Here is a 25,253-nt window from a genome sequence, read left to right as displayed (position 1 = left end):
ATGCATCTTGGGTGCGTCCCCCGGTTTTTATTTCACAGAAATGAAGCAGTTGAAATAGAGATGGCCATATAGCCTGCTGGGAAAAGAACCTGAGATAATTGTTTCCCCCAGCTTAGTTGGCAGTCAGAGCAGTGGTAAAAACTACTTCTGGTTCTGGGATATCACTTTGGGTGTATGAGAGCAGGGGTGAGAACCACCCCAGTCTCCCAATATGAAGTCTACATTCCCCATCACTGCCCCTTTTCTTCTTAGCTCCTATTTTGAAGCTGGACTTTGGAAGGAAATCCAGCGGTTTGGGGGGTTTTTATGGTATTTGTTAAGTGCTTACTATGTGCTAGGCACTGTAGTCAGCACTGGGGTAGATTCAAGCAGATCAGGTTGGACACAGTCCCTGTCCCACATGGTGCTCACAGTCTTAATCCCCATTTTACAGATGAGGAAACTGAAGCACTGAGAAGTGACATGACTTGCCCAAGGTCACACAGCAGACAAGTGGTGGCACTGGGATTGGAACCCAGGGCCTTCTACCAGGCCCGGTCTCTGTTCACTAGGCCATGCTGCTGCTTGTTGCTCCCAAGTCAGGCTTTTCTGACCATCCCTACTATACAGATACTCATAGGCCAGATTTCCCCAAGTGCCAGCTTGACCCCAAAATCCTCTATTGGTGGCCCCCTGAAACAATTCTCTTTGAAAATCAAGGGCTCTTGCCCACTTTGAGGCATGAGAGAGGGAAAGCGGTGGATGCCAGACTCCAGAAGCAGCAGGGCCTAGTGGAAAGAACATGGTCCCGGGAGTCAGAGGACCTGGATTCTAATCCATCTCTGCCACATACCTGCTGTGTGACCTTGGGCAAGTCATTTAACTTCTTTATGCCTCAGTTCTCTTATTTGCACAATGGGGATCTAATACCTCTTCTCCCATATCCCTCCTACCATTCCTTTCCAAACTCCTTGAACGAGTTGTCTACACGCGCTGCCTAGAATTCCTCAACAACAACTCTCTCCTCGACCCCCTCCAGTCTGGCTTCCGTCCCCTTCATTCCACGGAAACTGCGCTCTCAAAGGTCACCAATGACCTCCTGCTTGCCAAATCCAACGGCTCATACTCTGTCCTAATCCTCCTCGACCTCTCAGCTGCCTTTGACACTGTGGACCACCCCCTTCTCCTCAACACGTTATCTGACCTTGGCTTCACAGACTCCGTCCTCTCCTGGTTCTCCTCTTATCTCTCCGGTCGTTCTTTCTCAGTCTCTTTTGCAGGCTCCTCCTCCCCCTCCCATCCTCTTACTGTGGGAGTTCCCCAAGGTTCAGTGCTTGGTCCCCTTCTGTTCTCAATCTCCACTCACTCCCTTGGTGACCTCATTCGCTCCCACGGCTTCAACTATCACCTCTACGCTGATGACACCCAGATCTACATCTCTGCCCCTGCTCTCTCCCCCTCCCTCCAGGCTCGCATCTCCTCCTGCCTTCAGGACATCTCCATCTGGATGTCCGCCCGCCACCTAAAGCTCAACATGTCGAAGACTGAGCTCCTTGTCTTCCCTCCCAAACCTTGTCCTCTCCCTGACTTTCCCATCTCTGTTGACGGCACTACCATCCTTCCCGTCTCACAAGCCCGCAACCTTGGTGTCATCCTCGACTCCGCTCTCTCATTCACCCCTCACATCCAAGCCGTCACCAAAACCTGCCGGTCTCAGCTCCGCAACATTGCCAAGATCCGCCCTTTCCTCTCCATCCAAACCGCTACCCTGCTAATTCAAGCTCTCATCCTATCCCGTCTGGACTACTGCACTAGCCTTCTCTCTGATCTCCCATCCTCGTGTCTCTCTCCACTTCAATCCATACTTCATGCTGCTGCCCGGATTATCTTTGTCCAGAAACGCTCTGGACATATCACTCCCCTCCTCAAAAACCTCCAATGGCTACCGATCAATCTGCGCATCAGGCAGAAACTCCTCACCCTGGGCTTCAAGGCTCTCCATCACCTCGCCCCCTCCGACCTCACCTCCCGTCTCTCCTTCTACTGCCCAGCCCGCACCCTCCGCTCCTCCACCACTAATCTCCTCACTGTACCTCGCTCTCGCCTGTCCCGCCATCGACCCCCGGCCCACGTCATCCCCCGGGCCTGGAATGCCCTCCCTCTGCCCATCCGCCAAGCTAGCTCTCTTCCTCCCTTCAAGGCCCTCCTGAGAGCTCACCTCCTCCAGGAGGCCTTCCCAGATTGAGCCCCTTCTTTCCTCTCCCCCTCGTCCCCCTCTCCATCCCCCCCGCCTTACCGCCTTCCCCTCCCCACAGCACCTGTATATATGTATATATGGTTGTACATATTTATTACTCTATTTATTTATTTATTTATTTATTTTACTTGTACATTTCTACCCTACTTATTTTATTTTGTTGGTATGTTTGGTTCTGTTCTCTGTCTCCCCCTTTTAGACTGTGAGCCCACTATCGGGTAGGGACTGTCTCTATGTGATGCCAATTTGTACTTCCCAAGCGCTTAGTACAGTGCTCTGCACATAGTAAGCGCTCAATAAATACGATTGATTGATTGATTGATTGATTGATTCTCCCTCTTACTTGGACTGTGAGCCCCATGTGGGACCTGATTATCTTGTATCTACCCCAGTGCTTAGTACAGTCCTTAACAATGCCACAATTATTATTCAGGTTCTGAGGCTCTACTGCATAATGCAATCAGTTCTGAGGCATTAGCACCTGTTACAGAAAGCAATAGCTTTTGTTGTCAGTTTGCCCAAGTGGGCTGAACCAGTAGGTTTTTCTCTCACCCAAAATGCAGTCTGTGTGTGCAAGGTGGTTCACTATTGCAGTGTTCCACCTGCAAAGTGTGGAACTTCGTTTGCATACTTAATGCTGGTCTGTAAGGGATTGCTACATATAGGAGGATGGCTTTTTATAGCATCTGTTAAGTGCTTATTATGTGGCAGGCACTGTACTGAGCACTGGAGGGATACTCTGCTGCCCAGATTATCTTTCTACAGAAACGTTCTGGGCATGTCACCCCCCCCTCCTCAAAAATCTCCAGTGGTTGCCTATCTACCTCTGTATCAAGCAAAAACTCCCCACTCTTGGCTTCAAAGCCCTCCATCACCTTGCCCCCCTTACCTCACCTCCCTTCTCTCCTTCTACAGCCCAGCATACACACTCCGCTCCTCTGGTGCTGCTAACCTTCTCACTGTGCCTCATTCTCACCTGTCCTGCCATCAACCCCTGGCCCACGTTCTACCTCTGGCCTGGAACACCCTCCCTCCTAAAATCTGCCAAGCAACCACACTTCCCTCCTTCAAAGACCTTCTGAAGGTTCACCTCCTCCAAGAGGCCTTCCCAGACTAAACCCCCTTTTCCTCAGTTCTCCCTCCCCTCCCCATCACCCCAACTCCCTCCCTTTGTTCTACCCCTCCCTCCCTGCCCCACAGCACTTGTGTATATATGTACATATCTATAATTCTATTTATCTATATTAATGCCTGTTTACTTGTTTTGGTATGTATATATCCATAATTCTATTTATTTATATTGATGCTTGTTTACTTGTTTTGATGTCTGTCTCCCCCCTTCTAGACTGTAAGCCCGGTGTGGGCAAGGATTGTCTCTGTTGCTGAATTGTACTTTCCAAGCGCTTAGTACAGTGCTCTGCACACAGTAAGCGCTCAATAAATATGATTGAATGAATCTATGAATGAATGAATGCAAGCAAATCGGGTTGGACACAGTCCATGTCCCACATGGGGCTCACAGTCTTACTCCCCATTCCACAGACGAGGTAACTGAGGCATGGAGAAGTGAAGTGACTCGCCCAAGGTCACTCAGCAGACAAGTGGAGCCAGGATTAGAATCCAAGTCCTTCTGACTCCCAAGCCCGTACTCAATCCACTGAGCCTCACTGCTTCTCTGGGGGTGTTGGCCAGAATGAAGGAGGAATTTCTGAAGTTCTCCAGACTACTAAATGAATCACTGAAGCACTTAACAAATACCACCATCATTCCATCATACCACCAAGAAGCAGTATGTCCTGGTGGATAGAGCATGGTCCTGGGAGTCAGAAGAAGCTGGGTTCTAGTCCTGGCTCTGCCACTTATCTGCTTGTCATTCATTCATTCATATTTATTGAGCATTTACTGTGTGCAGATCACTGTACTAAGCACTTGAGAAAGTACAATACAGTAATAAACAGTGATATTGCCTGCCCACAACGAGCTCACAGTCTAGGGGAAATATCACCGTAAATCATATAAACTGGAGTTAGCTGTGGTTATCATCAACCATTTATTGGCGTGTATGTTATTCTTGACAACTGAGCGCTTGTAGAAAATCACGAGCAAAGTATGGCACTCAATACTTCGTCACTAAGCATATTGTACTTGACTAGTGCAGGCTACAAAGGCAGAACATTAGGTGTCGACACATAGCTGTCTTTCAGGTTCAGAGATGGCTCTTCTGATGGTCTAAACCGTAGCAAAAGCGAGAATATGAAAGTAACCTTCACTGGGCTTCAAGGCGAATAGGCTGGTGGAGCTCGCTCAGAGATGACCTTCTCATAGGCTGGTGGCGCATCAGGCACCTATGAGGATCAGAAGTGGAAGAGAATTTGCTCAACCGAACACATACACGTGAGTTATATGATGATCGCTTATGTCAGACTGAGGATTCTAAGACCTTATGTCCATCTCCTAAAAACAGATTTCACAAATCAACGAATAGTATTTCTCGAGCACAGGCGCAGAGCACTGAAATAAGTGTTCAAGAGTGTACAACAGGATTTTAGTAGACACAATCCCTGTCCATAAGGAGCTTACAGTCTCCCTTGAGCAAAGGACATTAAAATTAATAATAATAATGATGGTATTTGTTAAGCGCTTTCTATGTGTCAAGCACTGTAATCAATCAATCGTATTTATTGAGTGCTTACTGTGAGCAGAGCACTGTACTAAGCGCTTGGGAAGTACAAGTTGGTAACATATAGAGACGGTCCCTACCCAACAGTGGGCTCGCAGTCTAGAAGGGGGAGACAGAGAACAAAACAAAACATATTAACAAAATAAAATAAATAGAATAGATATGTAGGAAGGGGCGAGGTGATGGAGAGCCTTGAAGCCGAGGGTTTCTGCCTGATATGAGCAGTGGGGTAGATACAAAGGAATCAGGTTGGCTCAGAGTCTTAATCCCCATTTTACATATGGGGGAACTGAGGCACAGAGACATGAAGTGGCTTTCCCAAGGTCACACAGCAAAGTGGCAGAGGCTGGATTAGAACCCAGATCCTTCTGACTCCCAGACCCTTGCTCTACCCCTTAGGTCATGCTGCTTCTCTGCTGCTTCTTATAAAAATAAGTAAGGAAAAGGAGACGTATACAAGTTAGTGTTCATGTAATGGATATGTATGGTATGTTTAGGAAAATTGAGAGTATTTGAATGCTTATGCGGTGAGAAAGTGCCTAAGTGACAGTTGGGAGGATATAAGCAGGAGAGTTTAGAAATTCATCCCTAGAGGGCTCCTGCAGGAAATGTGATTTCAGAAAGGCTTTGAAGATGGGGAGAGCTGTGGACTGTCAAAGATGAAAGGGGAGGAAGTTCCGGGCGGGGAGGAGGATGTGAGCAAAAGGTCACTGGTATGAGCCACTAGAATGAGCCACAGCCAGTAAATTAGCTTTAGAGAAATGAAGAGTGTGAACTGGGGTATAATGGGAGAAGTGAGTGGATGAGTAGGAGAGAGACAGCTAACTGAATGCTTTTAAGCCCAGTGGATGGGAGTTTCTGCTTGACACTGAGAGGAATGGAAAACCATTGGAGGTTTTTGTGGAGCAGGGAGATGTTTGCAAGATGATGTTTTAGAAAAATGATCCAGGCATCAGAGTGAAGTATGGGCTGACCAGAGAGGGGAGAGACAGAGAGGCAGAGATATCAGCAAGGAGGCGGATGTAGTGTTTGAGCCAAAATAGGATGAGTGCCTGGACTGGAGTTGTGGTTGCTTTGATAGAAAGAAAGGGGTGGATCTTGGAAAGGTTGGAGAAGAAGAACCAGCAAGATTTGGCAATGGACTGAATATGAGGATTGAAAGAGAGGGACAAGTCAACATAATGCTTAGGTGGCAGACTTGAGAGAGGGGAAGGATGGTGGTGTTGCCAACTGTGATGGGAAAATTATGTGGAGAGATTTGGGAGAGAAGATGATTAATTTGGTTTTGAACCTATTAAACTTGAGTTATTGGTGGGATATCCAGGTAGAGATGCCCTGGAGGCAGGAAGAAATGCAAGAATTCAGAGAGGGAGAAGGACTGGGACTAGTATAGGAACCTTGGGAATCACCTGCATACAGATAGTAGTTGAAGCCATGGGAGTAGTTGGTTTTTCTCCTCAAGGAAGTGAGTATAAAGTTAGGCAAGAAAAGGACCCAGAACAGAGCTCTGGGGGACATTCAAAGATAGAGAGTGGGGGGCAGAGGAAGAGCCAGTGGAAGAGACTGAGAAAATATGGCCAGAAAAATAAGAGAGGAACAAGGAGAGAACAATGCCAATAAAACCAAGCTTAGATGGCGTTGAAGGTGGTCAAGAAGTAAAGGTAGAGATGAATCTAGATCAAAAGAGAGCATAAGCCCTCCCTTGATTCTCTCTAACCAGATTCTCAGCTGGTATGAGCTGAGAGCAGAGCACCATTGGGAACCAGCAGCACAACTCCTGTGTGTCATGTAGAGGAGAATCTGTTGTAAACTGTGAACTTGTAAGTTCCTTATGGGCAGGGATCATGTCTACCAACTGTATTATATTGAACTCTCCAGAGCGCTTACTACGGTGCTCTGCACACAGTAAGTACTCAATAAACAGCCATTGATTGATTGATTGATTGAAGAATCTCCCAAGTGTGAGCCTATATTTGCATCATTAGCAAATTCTGACCCTCTTGTCTCCCTACCCCAGCCGTCAAAATTACTGCTGTTTAAAAAAGTAATATTTTATTTTCTCCTCAAAAAGTCAGTGGAGGAGACTATGTGAGGAAATATAGTATTTTGTTTACAAATGTCACGCCAAAACTGATGGGTATGCTCTGCTTTGTGGATGATGATGATTGATGATGGAATCTCTCATCAGGGATGATGGAGCCTCCCATCAGGGATGACAGATAAACCCAAGTCTTGACACATCAGGACCGAGAATTGATTCTTGTACCTGCCGGTCATGTCCCCTCTTGGGGCAGAAAGTACAATAAATTGGTAGGTGGGCAAGGAGTAGCTTAGCCATCTGAACCTGTCAAGTAGCAGCTTTAACAAATAAACACATGGAAATAGAAAAACAAACTAAAGTGATTTTTTTTGTCCTCCTTAGGTGAGACTCTACGCCAGTGGGAAAAGGCCAATACTTTTCCACTACAAAATGGGGGGAAATTGACAAACTCAGGGTAAAAATCCTCTGCTTAAAATCTGCTATTCTGGAGTTCTTGTTTCAGGAACTGAAACTCTCCTTGTGGCCTGGAGATTAGAGTGTCAAAAGTTTTGAACTCAGGTGAACGTTTCTGTTTTTATTTTACTGTTTATTTTATTCTTATTTTATTTCTGGTTTATTTTAACCCATTTTGAGCTAAAAAAATATGGTACAGTAAAACAACAAAATCTGGGACTTCAACATACCACAGGGCTATGGCTGCCATTTTCTGGAAAGGGCATTTTGCAGTCCAAGGGAGAACCTTCCTCACTGTGATATCTTCCCATCAAAGCACTCCCAGTGCCAGCTTGAAGGCTTTTGTACTGAAATGTAAATAAGGTGGAGTTATGTAATTGGAGAAGTGGCAGAATGGTTCAAAGAAACCGAATAAAAAGAAGATCTGTAGGTTGGAGAGTGACTGATTTGGTGCTCCCTGTAGAGACACTGTGGTCTAATGGTCAGGAGTGGGAATCGGTATTTGAGGATTTTGTCCAGGTCTGTCAGTGACTTGCTGTAGGGTGTTTCCTCTTTAGGACCCAAGTTTCTCCTCTCCCTCTACCCATCTCTTCTTCCTCTCCCTTTCCCCTCCTTATCTCCCTATTTCCTTTCCCCATCTCCTCTCAGTCCATCGATCAATCAGTGGTGGTTATCGAGCAGGGCATTGTGATAAGCGCTGGGGAAAGTATAATACAATAGTGTGGGCAGACACGCTCCCTTTCCCTCTGATAGAAGTTGCTATGAAGCAGCCACGCAGTGCATGACATCCTCCTTCGCTCCGTACCAAATCTGTTATATTGTATCTGTTAAGCACTTCCTATGTGCCAGGCACTGTACTAAGTGATGGGGTGGAATCAAGCAAATCAGGTTGGACACAGTCCCTGTCCCTTGTGGGACTCACAGTCTCGCTACCCATTAAGTGCTTAGTACAGTGCTCAGCACACAGTAAGTGCTCAATAAATACGATTGAATGAATTTTACACATGAGGTAACAGGCACAGAGAAGTGAAGTGACTTGCCCAAGTACTCTCCCAAGCACTTAAGTACAGTGCACTGCATCCAGCAAGTGCCCAATAAATATGGTTGATTATTTTAATGTCTATATGCTTATGTAGGCAGGGAACATATCTACCAACTCTACTGTATTATATTTTCCCTGGCGCTTAGTGCAGTGCTCCTCACATAGTAAGTGCTCAATAAATACCATGGCATGATTGATTGATTGATTGATCCTCCTTATCTCCACCTTCGATTTTTGTCTTATGTATTGTGGACCATTTCCTAGTCCACACTTTACATGTGATAGTACTTTTGTACATATATGTAATTTATTTATTTTTATATTAATGCCTGCCTCCTGCCCCCCACTCCCCACCCCCAACTGTAAGCTCACTGTGGGCAGGGAATGTGTCTGTTTATTGCTGACACGGGAAACAGAATGGCTTAGTGGAAAAAGCACAGGCTTGGGAGTTAGAGGTTGTGATTTCTAATCCCACTCCGCCACTTAGCTGTGTGACTTTGGGCAAATCACTTAACTTCTCTGGGCCTCAGTTACCTCATCTGTAAAATGGGGATTATGACTGTGAGCCCCACATGGGACAACCTGATTACCTTGTATCTACCTCATGTCTTAGAACAATGCTTGGCACATAGTAAGCACTTAACAAATACCATCATTATTATTGTTATTGTTGTTGTACTCTCCCAAGAGCTTGCTGCAGTGCTCTGCACACAGTAAGCACTCAATAAATACGATTGAATTAATATTTGAAGTGATGATGGAGTCTTATTTGAAGGGGTGAGCCTCGATCCTGAGGCTTCTCAGAAACAGAGTGGCTGTTTTTGATGTTACTGGTGATAGAGAACACTTTCACTTGCTGGTGAGTTCCTTGGCTTGGGGGGCAAGGTCACAAACAAGTATATCTTAGTTTGTATTTTCCTTTGAAAAACTGTATTGTCAGGTCACTTTGTGTTGAGTAGAAGCATGTGTTTGGCTGCTTACCTTCAGGATCTTGTAGCCACTGCGCCTTCTGTAATACCAGCAACCAATCAAGATTAGAAGCCCCAGAATGACCACCAGGATGCCAAGTCCTGCAGCCCTGTCCCAAAAGATGAAAATTCATTTTGCTAATACTTCATCTTGTTGTTTATAAAACAAATGGGAAGCCCTTCTGTGCTTGTAAGCAGTCCACCAGCAACTTGACATGTGAGTATTTCCAAATGATATACCTGTCTACCCTCTCCCATTCCAGGCCACTTCAATTTCAAGTGCTCTTTTGTCCATCCTGAGCTTCTAAAGCCTTATCTAGACATTTCCGAATTGTTTGCGTTGCACCCATGGGCGATTTTTTTAAGGTATTTGTTAAATGCTTACTATGTGCCAGGTACTAAACTAAGTGCTGAGTTCATACAAGCTAATCAGGTTGGACATGTCCCACATGGAGTTAACTGTCTTAATCCCCACTTTACAGATTAGGGAACTGAGGCCCAGATAAGTGAAGCAATTTGTCCGAGGTCACACAGCAGACAGGTGGTGTAGCTGGGATTAGAACCCAGGTCCTTCTGGCTCCCCGGCCTGTGCCCTGTCCACTAGGCCATGCTGCTTCTTAAATTAGAATAGTACAGGGCTGGATGAAAACACATGTTGCAGAGGAAGAAGATGGGTAAAAAAATATTGAAAACTAGCTGATAGACATGAACTGTTTCTGGGATTTTTGTAATTCCTCTCCTTTTGTCTTTCCCTGCCTCTCTGATCAGCTTGTATCCACCTCAGTGCTTAGTACAGTGCCTGGCAAATAGTAAGTGCTTCATAAATACCATAATAATAAGAATAATAGTAATTATTATTATTATCATTGTCTGCAGTCTGATCTCTCTCCCCCATTCCTATTCCTCCTCTCCTCTCTTCCCCTCCCTTCCAACTTCTTTCCTCTCTCCTGTCCATCCTATTTCCTTTTTTTAAATGATATTTACTAAGTGCTTTCTGTGTCAAGCACTGTTCTAAGTGCTGGGGTAGATACAATTTAATCAGGGTGGACACAGTCCCTGTCCCACATGGGGCTCACAGTCCAAGTAGGCGGGAGCACAGGTACTGAATTCCCATTTTGCAGTTGAGTCACAGAGAACTGAGGCACAGAAAAGTAAAGTGGCTTGCTTAAAGTCACACAGCAGGCAGTGGTGGAGCTGGGATGAGAATCCAGGTCCTTTGACTCCTGGGCCCATGCTATATCCACTGTCTCCCAGCTGCAAATACAAAGGGAAGAAGGGATAGAGGAAACTTCTGTTTTCTGTACTGTACCTCTGAGCTGGAATGAAGCCTAGTTGTGTAAAGTGAGATAAGTACCCTCCAGGGATTTCCCTCTGCCCTTTCTCTACCCTTCTCACACTTTGGGGGGAAATTTATCATCATCATCATCATCATCATCATCAATCGTATTTATTGAGCGCTTACTGTGTGCAGAGCACTGTACTAAGCACTTGGGAAGTACAAGTTGGCAACATATAGAGACAGTCCCTACCCAACAGTGGGCTCACAGTCTAAAAGGGGGAGACAGAGAACAAAACCAAACATACTAACAAAATAAAATAAATAGAATAGATATGTACAAGTAAAATAAATAAATAATTAGAGTAATAAATATGTACAAACAAATATACATATATACAGGTGCTGTGGGGAAGGGAAGGAGGTAAGATGGGGGGATGGAGAGGGGGACGAGGGGGAGAGGAAGGAAGGGGCTTAGTCTGGGAAGGCCTCCTGAAGTAGGTGAGTTCTCGGTAGGGCCTTGAAGGGAGGCAGAGAGCTAGATTGGCGGATGGACAGAGGGAGGGCATTCCAGGCCCAGGGGATGACGTGGGCTGGGGGTCGATGGTGGGACAGGTGAGAACAAGGTACGGTGAGGAGATTAGCAGCAGAGGAGCGGAGGGTGCGGGGTGGGCTGTAGAAGGAGAGAAGGGAGGTGAGGTAGGAGGGGGCGAGGTGATGGACAGCCTTGAAGCCCAGGGTGAGGAGTTTCTGCCTGATGCGCAGATTGATTGGTAGCCACTGGAGATTTTTGAGGAGGGGAGTAACATGCCCAGAGCGTTTCTGGACAAAGACAATCCGGGCAGCAGAAGTATGGATTGAAGTGGGGAGAGACACGAGGATGGGAGATCAGAGAGAAGGCTGATGCAGTAGTCCAGACGGGATAGGATGAGAGCTTGAACGAGCAGGGTAGCGGTATGGATGGAGAGGAAAGGGCGGATCTTGGCAATGTTGCGGAGCTGAGACTGGCAGGTTTTGGTGACGGCTTGGATGTGAGGGGTGAATGAGAGAGCGGAGTCGAGGATGACACCAAGGTTGCGGGCTACACCAGGGTTGCGGGCTGAATTTACACTGTAAGGAGTCCTGGGATCTTTCCAAGTGATCCAGAGCTCCACAAAAATGAAACACTGCTACACTCCAATTCCTCCTCTTCCCACTCCACTCCCCTGCTGTTCCTTCTTGCCATTCCAGGCTTTCTACTCAGGCCTCCACACAAGGCTCGTGGGGGTGGGGTGTGTGTGTGTGTGTGTGTGTGTTTGTGTGTGTGTGTGTGTGTGTGTGCGTGTGATACTCTGAATGTATTATTAAGCTAGATTTCATAATAGGCTACAGGTTCTCACTGCCACCATGACTGTCGTGAGGGTATTGGCTGATAATGATGGCATTTGTTAAGCGCTTACTATGTGTGAAGCACTGTTCTAAGCGTTAGGGAGGATACAAGGTGATCTGTCCTAATCCTCCTCGACCTCTCAGCTGCCTTTGACACTGTGGACCACCCCCTTCTTCTCAACACGCTATCTGACCTTGGCTTCACAGACTCCATCCTCTCCTAGTTCTCCTCTTACCTCTCCGGTCGTTCTTTCTCAGTCTCTTTTGCAGGCTCCTCCTCCCCCTCCCATTCTCTCACTGTGGGGGTTCCCCAAGGTTCAGTGCTTGGTCCCCTTCTGTTCTCGATCTACATGCACTCCCTTGGTGACCTCATTCGCTCCCACGGCTTCAACTATCATCTCTACGCTGATGACACCCAGATCTACATCTCTGCCCCTGCTCTCTCCCCCTCTCTCCAGGCTCGCATCTCCTCCTGCCTTCAGTACATCTCCATCTGGATGTCTGCCCGCCACCTAAAGCTCAACATGTCCAAGACTGAACTCCTTGTCTTCCCTCCCAAACCTTGTCCTCTCCCTTTCCCATCTCTGTTGACGGCACTACCATCCTTCCCGTCTCACAAGCCCGCAACCTTGGTGTCATCCTCGACTCCGCTCTCTCATTCACCCCTCACATCCAAGCCATGACCAAAACCTGCCAGTCTCAGCTCCACAACATTGCCAAGATCTGCCCTTTCCTCTCCATCCCAACCGCTACCCTGCTCATTCAGGCTCTCATCCTATCCCGTCTGGACTACTGCATCAGCCTTCTCTCTGATCTCCCATCCTCGTGTCTCTCTCCACTTCAATCCATACTTCATGCTGCTGCCCGGATTATCTTTGTCCAGAAATGCTCTGGGCATATCACTCCCCTCCTCAAAAATCTCCAGTGGCTACCAATCAATCTGCGCATCAGGCAGGAACTCCTCACCCTGGGCTTCAAGGCTGTCCATCACCTCGCCCCCTCCTACCTCACCTCCCTTCTCTCCTTCTACAGCCCAGTCTGCACCCTCTGCTCCTCCACCGCTGATCTCCTCACCCTACCTCGCTCTCGCCTGTCCCGCCATCGACCCCCAGCCCACGTCATCCCCCGGGCCTGGAATGCCCTCCCTCTGCCCATCCGCCAAGCTAGCTCTCTTCCTCCCTTCAAGGCCCTGCTGAGAGCTCACCTCCTCCAGGAGGCCTTCCCAGACTGAGCCCCTTCCTTCCTCTCCCCCTCGTCCCCCTCTCCATCCCCCCATCTTACCTCCTTCCCTTCCCCACAGCACCTGTATATATGTATATATGTTTGTACATATTTATTACTCTATTTATTTATTTATTTTATTTGTACATATCTATTCTATTTATTTTATTTTGTTAGTATGTTTGGTTTTGTTCTCTGTCTCCCCCTTTTAGACTGTGAGCCCACTGTTGGGTAGGGACTGTCTCTATATGTTGCCAATTTGTACTTCCCAAGCGCTTAGTACAGTGCTCTGCACATAGTAAGCGCTCAATAAATACGATTGATGATGATGATGATGATGATGATCAGGTTGTCTCATGTGGGGCTCACAGTCTTAATCTCCTTTTTAAAGATCAGGTAACTGAGGCACAGAGAAGTTAAGTGACTTGCCCAAAGTCACTCAGCTGACAACTGGCAGAGCTGGGATTTGAACCCATGACCTCTAACTCCCAAGCCCGGGCTCTTTTCACTGAGCCACGCTGCTTCTCTAGAAGATAGAAACTTTCAGAGCACACCCAAAGCATGGTAATGTAGTCTTGATTTCAAGAATCCCTAAAGAGTGGCCCAAGATCACATAAGGGTTCCTATACCGATAATTGGTCCTTGTGATGTAAGGACAGCAAAAATTTCCACCATCCTTGAGCTTCAAATATCCCCAGTAGACTGTTCAATGGGCAACAACATGGTCTAGTGGATAAAACATGGGGCTGGGAGTCAGAGGACCTGGGTTCTAATCTCAGCTCTGCCACTTGCCTAACTGTGTGACCTTGGACAACTCATTTAACTTCTCTGTGTCTCAGTTTCCTCAACTGTAAAATGGGGATTCAGTACTTGTTCTCCCTCCTACTTAGACTGTGTGACCCATGGGGGACCGGCTCTGTATCCTGCCTGATTAACTCATATCTACCCCACCGCATAGAACAGTGCTTGACACATAGTAAGCATTGAAATACCATTACAAAAAATCATGTTAGCTCACTGTTGCAAAGTGGTTCTTCCCACATATACCTTCTGCATCAGTTCCAGTACAAGTCACAATAAAATCCAGGGTAAGTGCTCTGGGCTATGACTTCCCCATAATATGGATAGCCCTCAGAGGTATTCTACACTATTTGCTGATTTGCCCCAGCATATGTAAGCTCCGCCAACGACATTACTCCCCATCACTGCAGGCAAGCCAATTCCTTTTCTGAACCTACCTCTCATTGTCTGGCTCCCTCCCCACCCACCCCAGTTCCTAGTCAGCTTCCTGTCACCCCTCCACCTTGGACTTCCCAGACTGAGCCCCCTCCTTCCTCTCCCCCTCCTCCCCCTCCCCATCCCCCCATCTTACCTCCTTCCCCTCTCCACCCCACAGCACCTGTATATATGTTTGTACGTATTTATTACTCTATTTATTTTATTTGTACATATTTATTCTATTTATTTTATTTTGTTAATATGTTTTGTTTTGTTGTCTGTCTCCCCCTTCTAGACTGTGAGCCCGCTGTTGGGTAGGGACCGTCTCTATATGTTGCCAACTTGTACTTCCCAAGCGCTTAGTACAGTGCTCTACACACAGTAAGCACTCAATAAATACGACTGAATGAATGAATGAATGACTTGTCCCCTATCCCTTGTTTGGACAATCTCCTCACTCAATTCAGCATTTTTCTTCTTTTTATTTAAACTTACCAAAATAACACCATGGCCTCTGATAATAATAATAATGATAGTATTTGTTAAGCACTTACTATGTACCAAGCACTGTTCTAAGTACTGGGGGAGACAGAAGGTGATCAGGTTGTCCCACATGGGGTTCACAGTCTTAATACACATTTTACAAATGAGGTAACTGAGACACAGAGAAGTTAAGTGACTTGCCCAAAGTCACACAGCTAAGTGGCAGACCTTTGACTCCCAAGCCTGTGCTCTTTCCACTAAGCCATGCTACTTCCTAAAGGCAGCAGTCACATCAAGCCAAATGAACAGGCTTCTAGCCACCACCACTCTCTCCTCTTTCCTGTTTGCGGTTCCAACTCCCCACCTTAGTCAAACTCATGGGATCAGGGAAAGACTAGAGCAGGATGGGAGAAGGAAGGAAGGAAGGTCATACAATCCACTCTCAAGATGCTCTCAAGACTACTACTACTACTACTACTACTACTACTACCAATAATAATAATAATAATGGTATTTAAGTGCTTACTAAATGCCAAGCAAGGTAATAAGTGCTGGGGTAAATTTATCAGGTTTGACACAGTCCCTGTCAGTGCACGGGCCTGGAAGTCTGAAGGACCTGGATTCTAATCCTGGCTCCCCCACTTGTCTGCTGTGTGACCTTGGGCAAGTCACTTCACATCTTTGTGCCTCATCTCTAAAATGGGGATTAAGACTGTGAGCTCTATATGGGCCAGGGACCATGTCCAACCGAATTACCATGTATCTACGAAAGTGCTTAGTACAGTGCCCTGCACATAGTAAGCACTTAACAAATACCACAATTATTATTATTATTATTACATGTCCCACAGAGTCTAAATTGGAGGGAGAAGAGGTATTTAATCCCCACTGTACAGGTAAAGAAACTGAGGCCCAGAGAAGTAGAGTGATTTGCCCAAGGTCACACAGCAGGTAAGTGGCAGAGCCGGGATGAGAACCCAGGTCTTCTGACTCCCAGGCCTGTGGTCTGTTCCACAGGACCATGCTGCTTCTCTATCCTTCCCTCTGCCTATATTCTTGCTCCCATGGGTTTGGCCGGGGTAAGGACACAGGACTAAAAGTGGGAAGAGGAAAGGTTGGCGGGGGAGTAAGGTAGTGGACTACCATCTTGGAGCAGTAGCTGTCACTATGGTATGTTTGAAAAGAGAAAAAAAACCCACCAGAGCACAGGAAAGGGGAAGACTACAGTTTGATAGGCAAGTTTATGGTGGAGGAAAGGGGTGGCAGAAAAGCTACTGGGAGCATGAGAAGGGAGGGGGTCAGAGAGATTAAGGAAGTAAGGAATGGGGAGCAATTTATGGTGCAAGTTTACTTACCTAAAAAGCTTTTTATCCAACGTGTTGAAGAAGATGCTAGTGGTAGTGAAGTTACTATATGGGTGCACGTGCAGCTGGAAAGGGGAATGCGGAACCCCCAGTCCTAAACACACTGTGCACACACAAACACCGACCTTTCCTAGGCTGACATTTGTTGCTGCAAAGCCTTCTGGTCTCTTGATCCTTATGAAGCTTCTGTTCAACTAGAGCTGCTCCTTCTTTAACCGCATTGCGCCACGCTGGTCTGCCTGTGGCATTTGACTCCCGGTTAATAATAATAATAATAATGGCATTTGTTAAGCTCTTACTATGTGCAAAGCACTGTTCTAAGTGCTGGGGGGATACAAGGTGATCATGTTGTCCCACATGGGGCTTTTAGTCTTAATCCCCATTTTACAGATGAGGTAACTGAGGCCCAGAGAAGTTAAGTGACTTTCCCAAGGTCAAACAACAGACATGTGGGGGAGCCAGGATTAGAACTCATGACCTCTGACTCCCAAGCCTGTGCTCTTTCCACTGAGCCATGCTGCTTCTCCTGAGACACAGCATTGTTTGAGGCTTTATTTTACTTTTGTCTTTAAAATGTTTCCTCTGTCTCCCTCTCTTTCAGTTTCCCAATTTCAGCTCTCCAAACAGCAGCTGTTTCGATATCCTATTCTCCTCGTTCGTCCCATGCGCTGCAGCTGTATTGACGTGAGCAAAGCTTTGAGGCTGGGCGACTGTCCTCGTTATAAGACTTTGTTGTTTGTGGTCCCATCTTGCCATTTTATGTTGAACATAGCCCATCAATGTACCGCCTGGAGGAAGCAGCACGACAGAGGAAAGAGCTTGGACCTCTGAGTTAGAGGACCTGAGTTCTAATCTCGGCTTTGCCGAGTGCTTTCTGTGTGACCTTGGGCAAGTGTAACTTCTCTGAGCTGCAGTTCTCCTGTTCTACATCCTCCTTTGACTGTGGGACAGGGACTATGTCCAACCTAATTCACTTGTATCTACCCCCGCGCTTAGAACAGTGTTTGACACATAGTAAGCGCTTAATAAATACCAATAAAAAACAGATAGTTCAGGTCAGCCATAGAGAAGACTTGGACACCTCTATAGTCCCTTTGTTTGGGCTGAAACCTAATAACAACACGCTGCCACAACACTCTATGTAACAGTCTCCTAAAGGACGTGATAGTCTTCTTGATTTGATTTACTACTTCCTTGTCAATTGTTGGTCAGTGCGCTGCCTAAGTAACTGAATTCTGGGCCACCAGTTAGGTCTCCGTTGCCAGTGTAGATTTTTGGTTGTGTATTTGATTTTCCTGGTGTGGGCTGATGCACCACCTCGATTTTTTTAGACCGATCATCAGCCCATAACACCTGCTTGATTTGACAAAGTGGTTCACAATGATTTGCATGTCGCCTTGCGTGGGTGCCTCTGGGGCACAGTCAGCTGCCAAAGCAATTCTTGAATGACTGTTTCTAGGACTGTGGAGGGTGTCTGATGGTTGGTTGAGTTGGAAGAGTTTCCCAGAGGAGAGGAAATGGATTCTAACACCTGCGTTTAGGTCTCTTGTGGCATCCAGCACTTAATACAGCACCTGGCACATAATAAGCACTTAACAAATACCATAACTACTATTCTCTAGCATGGCTGCATAGAACAAGTGGAACAGGACCAGGCCCACTATGACTACTCATATTCTCCCAAGCGCTTAGTACAGTGCATTGTGCACGGTAAGGGCCCAATAAATATGATGGAATGAATGAATGAATGAATGAATGAATGAATGAATGAACACTACTGCTGTATCCATTGTAAGAGGAGAATGGCTCAGACAGAGCACTCTGGGCTCTTTATCCGGCCAGTTATACCCTCATGAAATAGTAATTGTATCTATCAGTGATAATGGCACTCATTAAGTGCTGTGCACCAAGCACTGTACTAAGCACTGCAGTAGATACAAGATCATCAAGTTGGACACCGTTCTCAGAACCCTGATGAACTTTCCAGGGCAGCCACATTTTTTTATACTACTGGTTAAACGCTTACTATGTACCAGGCACTGTACTAAGTGCCAGGGTAGATAAAAGATCATTAGTTTGGACACAGTCCCTGTCCCACATAAAGCTCATGGTCTAAACTGGAGGAAGGAGGATTTAATCCTAATTTTACAGATGAGGTAACTAAAGCATAGAGAGGTCAAAGTGACTTGCCCAAGGTGACAAAGCAGATAAGCGATGATTAGAACCCAGGTCCTTCTGACTCCTAGGCCCATGCTCTTTCCACTGGGCCATGCTGCTTCTAAGCAGTTTCCAGAGTCCAAATCAACTAATGCGGTCGAATGGTTTGGTCAGGACCATGAAAATGGTGTAGAGGTCCTGGTGGTGTTCCCGACACTTATAGTGTATCCGATGTGCTGCAAAAGCTCCGTCCGCTGCGATTCCTGAATCTTTTGACCGATGATATCCTTCAGTAGCCGATCGTCCAGGAATGCTCTGACTAGAATCTGGCCAGCAATGGAGAGTAGGGAGATGCACTCATAATGGCCACCATCTGATCTTTCCCCTTTCTTCTTGAAGATGGCGGTGATAGTGACATCTTTGAGATCATGTGGCAACTCCATTTTCCATGCATTGAGGACAGGTTTATGTGTTTAAGCAGAGTGTCCTCCCGTGATTCTAGATCTCGACGAGTATGCCTTCAGGACCAGGTGCTGGGCCATTTTTCATGGCTCTGACTGCTGCTGTAGTACTTACCTGTGATGCTTACCTACTTACCTGAATATATGTGTATATATATATATAGCTGTCCTTCATTTTCAAAGATGATGCTATAGGCGGTAAGATTTTGTAGGCCTCGGCTGTCACGTTGGGTCTGGTTCTGGAATGGAACTGACTATTTGCACGTAAGTCTGTGGGCAAACATACCCCATGATATAACCACGTTTTCCAGGAATGTGACCCAGTTTTATTGTGGGGTAAGTCCATATTGTACCTTTCTAGACTAGTTGTTCCAGAAAGATAATCTACCCTCCCCACAAACTTTACTTCCAGTTTTCCTCAGATGAGTTATTCAGTTTTTCCCTGTGAGAATTATTATTACTGAGGCTAGTTTTGCAGCTTCCCCAGTTTCAGTCAACATTTCCTGTTCACATTTCCCTCCCTGGTCTATAATATCATTTTACTGCAATATTTTTGAGTTGTCTTTTTTTTCTACATGGAATTTCTCCCCACAGGAATTTCATCCTCCTCTTCTTGCTTGGTAAGATTTTTATGTTACTACTGCCTATTCCACCCCTCACATGCAGTGCCACACCCCCAATTATCCGCCCTTCCCAGAATTTCCTTTAGAGCTTATAGCTCAGCAAGCAACATAACCCACTGGTCTTCTTACCTCCATCAGTGCCAGTGTATCAAGAGCCTCACTAGTTTTGAGGCTTCTAGCATTTACCCACTTTAAGTTGGTGTCCTCCACAAGCATAACGAATTACATTTATTTTGAAATGAAGCCTCCTTAGATGCCTTGTGGTTACGAGCTTGGGGATACTTTCAAAAGAAAGTCCTAAAGCTCTATTCTCAAGGGATACACATGACAACAACTTTTGCCAACAGCCATTTTTAGGCATATTACATGTAAAGAGGCTTTGGATAAAATTTGGGGTGACACCTTGTGGTAGAGACTTGGGAATGTTTTTGAAAGAAAGCCCTGTTGCTGTATATTTGATACCCGAAATAAATTGGCTGACCAAATAAACTTTTTCCACAGACAAGCATTTATAAGCACCCGACATGTATGTCTAGAGGCCCAAAAAATATGCGAATATTTTGGCTTTGTCTTCTGTATGTTTCCTCTCATCTGCCAGTTTCCCTATTTGATGGGAAGTCGAATGGGCCCTCCCCATTGAGCTTGAGTGCCCCATTGAATTTTCCCCAGCCCCACACTGTCCTGGAACCACCTCCCTCCTGTCTCAGGCCCAGGTTTTCCTACTCACCAGCTTCTCTGTGCTGTTTTAAAAGCATTCTACCATTTTTTCCTTTTTAGAGCCAGCAGCTAGGTGTCATTTTGGCTCAGGTAGAGACCTATCAGTTCCAGTTCTCTTCAAAAGCCCCCCAGTTCCTAATGTTCTTGAACCTCTCCTCTTTGCACCAGCATCTCAACTTAGCAAAAGGTTTCATCATATTAAACTGCCAGTGCCCTTGATTTGCTTAACAATCGCAAACTGATTTCCTAGGAAAATGGGCAGTTTCCAAGAGATTGGGAAGGCATCAAGTAGCTCTGTGCCAAGACGATGGGAGGGCATGGGGCCACCAGGTAGCAGAATTCGAGTTAGGTTTCATCTGAAGTGAATCTTTACCAGCCCCTCCTACTGAGGCATTACTAAGGAGGAGGCCACAGTGTGAATCAGAATCTAGGGTAGGATATGGCATGACTTCTAGACTGTAATCTTCCCCTCTAGACTGTAAGCTCATTGTGGGCAAGGAATGTGTCTACCAACTCTGTTGTACTCTCCCAAGCACTTAGTACAGTGCTCTGCCTGCAGTGTGCACTCAGTAAATATGATTGATTGATTGATTGACCTGCCTGCATGAAGCACTGTCAAGTTGAATCAATCACTTGTATTTATTGAGCACTTACTCTGTGCAAAGCACTGTACTAAGTGCTTGAGAGAGTACAATATAACAGAGTTGGTAGACATGTTCCCTGCCCACAGAGAGCTAGAAGCAGCTGTCACGGAAAGGTTGACAGAGACCACAAGGCTCCCTGAAGTATAGCTCTGCACACAGTAAGCGCTCAATAAATACGATTGAATGAATTAAGGGTTGGAGAAGAATTAAGGTGAGGAAAGGGAATGAAGTGTGATTTACTGAAAACAGGTATACTTGATCCTCAGCCTCCGAGTCATTTGCTGCTCTCATCCAAAATATCTATGGCCACTCCTTCTATACCCCTATGGCAAGCTTTTTTAACTGCTTCAACCTTCCAGGCTCATTTCTGCCCTAATGCTCTATTTATTATAGTTGATTAAAGATGCGTAACAGCAATAGGCTATAATTACATACATAATGATTCCACGTTCAAGGATGTCTCATTACTGCATAGCAAATAAGAGAGTGTGTAATATAAACTTAAAGGAGACCTGCAATTTCATCTTATCTGAATTGGGATAAGAAATAAATGTACCTATCTGGGAGAAGGATCAAGAAATGCCTAAAAGCTTGAAGGTCTTAGTATCAGCCGTAGGGAAAACTCCTCAATAGAGAGTTTGTGGTAGTAGTAATATTATTTTTAAAGCGCTTTCTGTGCACAGAGCACCACACTAAGCAAACAGAAGGGAAAAATTGGAGGCAAGAAAAAAAACCTCTCCATGTGAGGGTGGGGCTCTGATTTGTGGTAAGAGCTCTGGAGGAGTTGCATTTGCCTTTTATTTTGCTCCTTTTCTTTCTCTATTCCCTCTCACTGCCTATTCTCTAAAGAGAATGGTTTTTGATCTAGGCTGAGTGTTGTGTTGCTAGGGAAAACAAGGTCTTTGAAAAGCTTCAGGGCTTTGTCCCCATTGTGTTTACATCGACAACAAGGTATGTATGTCGGGGGAGGAGGAGGGAGTCCTTTAGCGTATTTTTGTACTAATCATATAATGAGAGCTGAGAGAAACCTTAGACAGACTACATCAGGTCTAGCTAGCTCCCTGCTTCAAGGAAAGTGAATAATTACATCATTCAGGCAGCTAGGGGTCTAAGCCTTTTATTAAGAATTTCATGGATAAAGACATCACAACTGAGAAGCAGCATGGCCTAGTGGCAAGAGTACAGGCCTGGCAGTCAGAGGAGCCGAGTTCTAGTCCATTTGTCTGTTCTGTGGCCTTGGGCAAGTCACTTCACTTACGGGCAGGGAAGGTGTTTATTTTCATACTGTACTCTCCCAAGCACTTAGTACAATGTTCCACACACAGTAAGCACTCAAGAAATATGATTGAATGAATGAATGAACTTTTCTGTGCTTCAGTTCCCTCATCTGCAAAATGCGGATTCAATACCTGTGCCCCTCCTACATAGACTGTAAGCCTCATGTGGGACCTGATTATCTTGTATCTGCCCCAGTGTTTGACACATAGTAAGGGCTTAAGAAATACCACATTTATTATTATTACCATTATGAACTTCCCTTGGCAACTCATTTCAGTGTTTTGGCACCATTGTAATCCTGAAGTTCTTTATGTCCAGCTGAAGCCTCTTCTGCTTTAATTTAAGATTACTTTCTCTTGTTCAGCTCTCAGTGGTCTTGTGCTTGAAGGCAGCTAAGTCTCCTTCTTAGCTTTCTCAGCTATTCAACTTCAACCCTGCCCAAGTTAGTATCATCAGCAAATTTACCGAGCCTGGTCTCAGTTCAACATTTGAGTGATGATGGAATCCCGTAGGTGCTGGACTCGGAATTTATGAATATCCTGGATGATTTTTCTTAAGGTTTTATCCTTCTCTTTAGACTAACGTGGATCTTACCAGAAATACAGGCATTTGGATGGTATAGAACTGTTGAAGTTAATGGTTTCTGTTGCTTCTGTCATATTAATAGTGCTATTTGTTAAGCACTTACTATGTGTCAAGCACTGTACTAGGTGCTGGGGTAGATACAATGTAATCAATCAGGTCAGTCACAGACCCTGTCCCACACTGGCCTCATAGTCTAAGGGGAAGGGAGGACAAGTAATGAATCCCCATTTTACAGATGAGAAAACGGAGGCCCAGAGAAGTTGACTTTCCTAAGGTCACACAGCAAGCATGTGGCTTCTTGATAAAAAAAAAATATCTGGAGCTTCAGTTTTTAAAAATTCATTCAGCTGTCTGGAGTCACCAAGCTATTCAGGGACTCTATGTCCTATCTTCTTTGGATTTTATCGGACATCACACATGGTGAGACAGAAACAAGAGCCTCCTTCTTAGAAATCTTCCTGTAGGCAGAAGCTTTGGTGTCATGAGCCAAGTGCTTTGAAGTAGGACTTCAAAGTGCCTCCAGTTTCAAAATGGCCAGAACCAATTCAAGCCAACTACCCAGAACACCTTCAGGTGGTTGTGTTTCTCTGAAGTTATAGAGTTGGAGTAGGTTCCCAGTAATGCTTCTTGTTGAGGATGCAGATCTAGCTAAGAAGAAGAAGGATCCAGAATTTGTGACCCTCCAGAGTTAGCCCAAGCCTGTTTGACAGGCTTAGGGAGGTAAGGAAGGTCATGGGATGCTGAAAATAGCCCTTTGATTCGGGACATAACCAAACAGCATTGTGACAAATCAGAGTTTCACATCTCTCACATGACCCAGCCCCATGACAAGTCACTAGGGAAATTGTTCTTCTTGTTATAATGTACCCATGGTCTTGGATCACTAAGTAAAGTTGAGACCCCACCACACACACACAAACACTGCCCAAATGCTGTTAGAAACTTGAGTTTAGGTTAGTTTTAAACTTACTCTTCGGGTGTAATATAGGAATATCCCTCCTTTCTCTTGAGGTAGCCATCCGAGAAGTAGGAATTTCCGGTTGGCATCTTGTGGGATCAGACTCTATGGCACCTGACAAGAAAGGTGACATTAGGTTTGAATGAAAGTAGGTAACATTAGGGTTCCCTCTGAGGAAACTGAGGCCCAGAGAAGTTAAGGGACTTGCCCAAAGTCACACAGCAGGCAAGTGGCAGAGCCAGAATAAGAATCCAGGTCCTCTAACTCCTGGGCCCATATCATTTCCACTAGGTCATGTGGCTTCTCTTCCACCTCTATGCTATTGACTTTCAAAGCTACCTCACTAACCCTGACCTCTCTCCTTCTCTGTACTGTACTTTCCTCCTGCCTCCAAGGCATCTCTACATGGATATCTCCACAGTTCCGGTGACAAGTTCAACATGTCCAAAACTGAATTCCTCATTTTCCCTCCCAAATCTTCTGCTCCACATAACTTTCCCATCACTAGACTGTAAGCTACTTGAGGTCCCAGCACTTGTCACATTTGGTAATAACGATTCATATTATGGTACTTGTTAGGCGCTTGCTATGTGTCAAGCACTGTTCTAAGCGTTGGGGTGGATTCAAGATAATTAGGTTGGACACAGTCCCTGCCCCATATGAGGCTTACAGTCTAAGTAGGAGGGAGTAGAATTTAATCTCCATTTTACAGATGAAGAAACTGAGGCACAGAAATGTTAAGTGACTTGCCCCAGGTCACCCAACAGACCAGTGGTGGAGCCGGGATTAGAACTCAGGTCTTCTGACTTGCAGGCCTGTGCTTTTTCCACTAGGCCATGCTGCTTCCCACTCTCATTTCCCCACCCACCCAGGTTTTCATTGGGTTGTGAATTGCAGTGAACTATTATCATCATCATCATCATCAATCGTATTTATTGAGTGCTTACTATGTGCAGAGCACTGTACTAAGCTCTTGGGAAGTACAAATTGGCAACATATAGAGACAGTCCCTACCCAACAGTGGGCTCACAGTCTAAAAGGGGGAGACAGAGAACAAAACCAAACATACTAACAAAATAGAATAAATAGAATAGATATGTACAAATAAAATAAATAAATAAATAAATAGAGTAATAAATATGTACAAACATATATACATATATACAGGTGCTGTGGGGAAGGGAAGGAGGTAAGATGGGGGGGATGGAGAGGGGGACAAGGGGGAGAGGAAGGAAGGGGCTCAGTCTGGGAAGGCCTCCTGGAGGAGGCCTATTATTCCTATTCCTATTCCCTATTCCTATTATGGGAGGAAATTCTGGCTCCTGATGCATGGTAAATCCCACCATCTTGCTTCAGGGCTTCCTTGAAACCTGAGGTGCTTTCCAGGTCATCATGCCTGCCCTTGGGGAACAGATCTGTCCTGAGGGTTTCCATCCTGCAGGAATGAGGCAGGAAGGTTAGGAGGAAAGAGAAAGAGGTT

At 45.6% G+C, this 25,253-nt stretch overlaps 1 protein-coding gene across 1 annotated transcript; it reads right to left on the bottom strand.

Annotated features, from left to right (window-relative positions):
- Positions 1–4,299: 4,299 nt before the first annotated feature.
- Positions 4,300–23,862, bottom strand: MLANA (melan-A). Its single transcript, XM_038770123.1, has 4 exons — positions 23,786–23,862; positions 9,434–9,530; positions 7,641–7,757; positions 4,300–4,581 (listed from the first exon to the last, which is right to left on the bottom strand). The coding sequence occupies exons 1-4, from the start codon at positions 23,860–23,862 to the stop codon at positions 4,513–4,515; spliced, it is 360 nt and encodes a 119-aa protein (XP_038626051.1). The 3' UTR covers positions 4,300–4,512.
- Between the last annotated feature and the right edge of the window lie 1,391 nt (positions 23,863–25,253).

This window comes from Tachyglossus aculeatus, chromosome X4, assembly GCF_015852505.1.
Source record: "Tachyglossus aculeatus isolate mTacAcu1 chromosome X4, mTacAcu1.pri, whole genome shotgun sequence".
Classification (NCBI taxonomy): Eukaryota; Metazoa; Chordata; class Mammalia; order Monotremata; family Tachyglossidae; genus Tachyglossus; species Tachyglossus aculeatus.
Note: the sequence above shows the minus strand (reverse complement) of the source record. Positions and strands in the feature narration are given on the sequence as shown.

What these genes read in the sequence shown, in the direction of transcription:
- MLANA (XM_038770123.1), bottom strand. Translation starts at nt 23,862, where the DNA reads ATGCCAACCGGAAATTCCTACTTCTCGGATGGCTACCTCAAGAGAAAG. An exon ending in TCCTATATTACACCCGAAGA is followed by an intron (nt 9,531 to 23,785) that starts GTAAGTTTAAAA and finishes CTTTTGGGACAG; the next exon opens with GGCTGCAGGACTTGGCATCC. An exon ending in ATGGCAGCCATAGCCCTGTG is followed by an intron (nt 4,582 to 7,640) that starts GTATGTTGAAGT and finishes TGATCCTCATAG; the next exon opens with GTGCCTGATGCGCCACCAGC.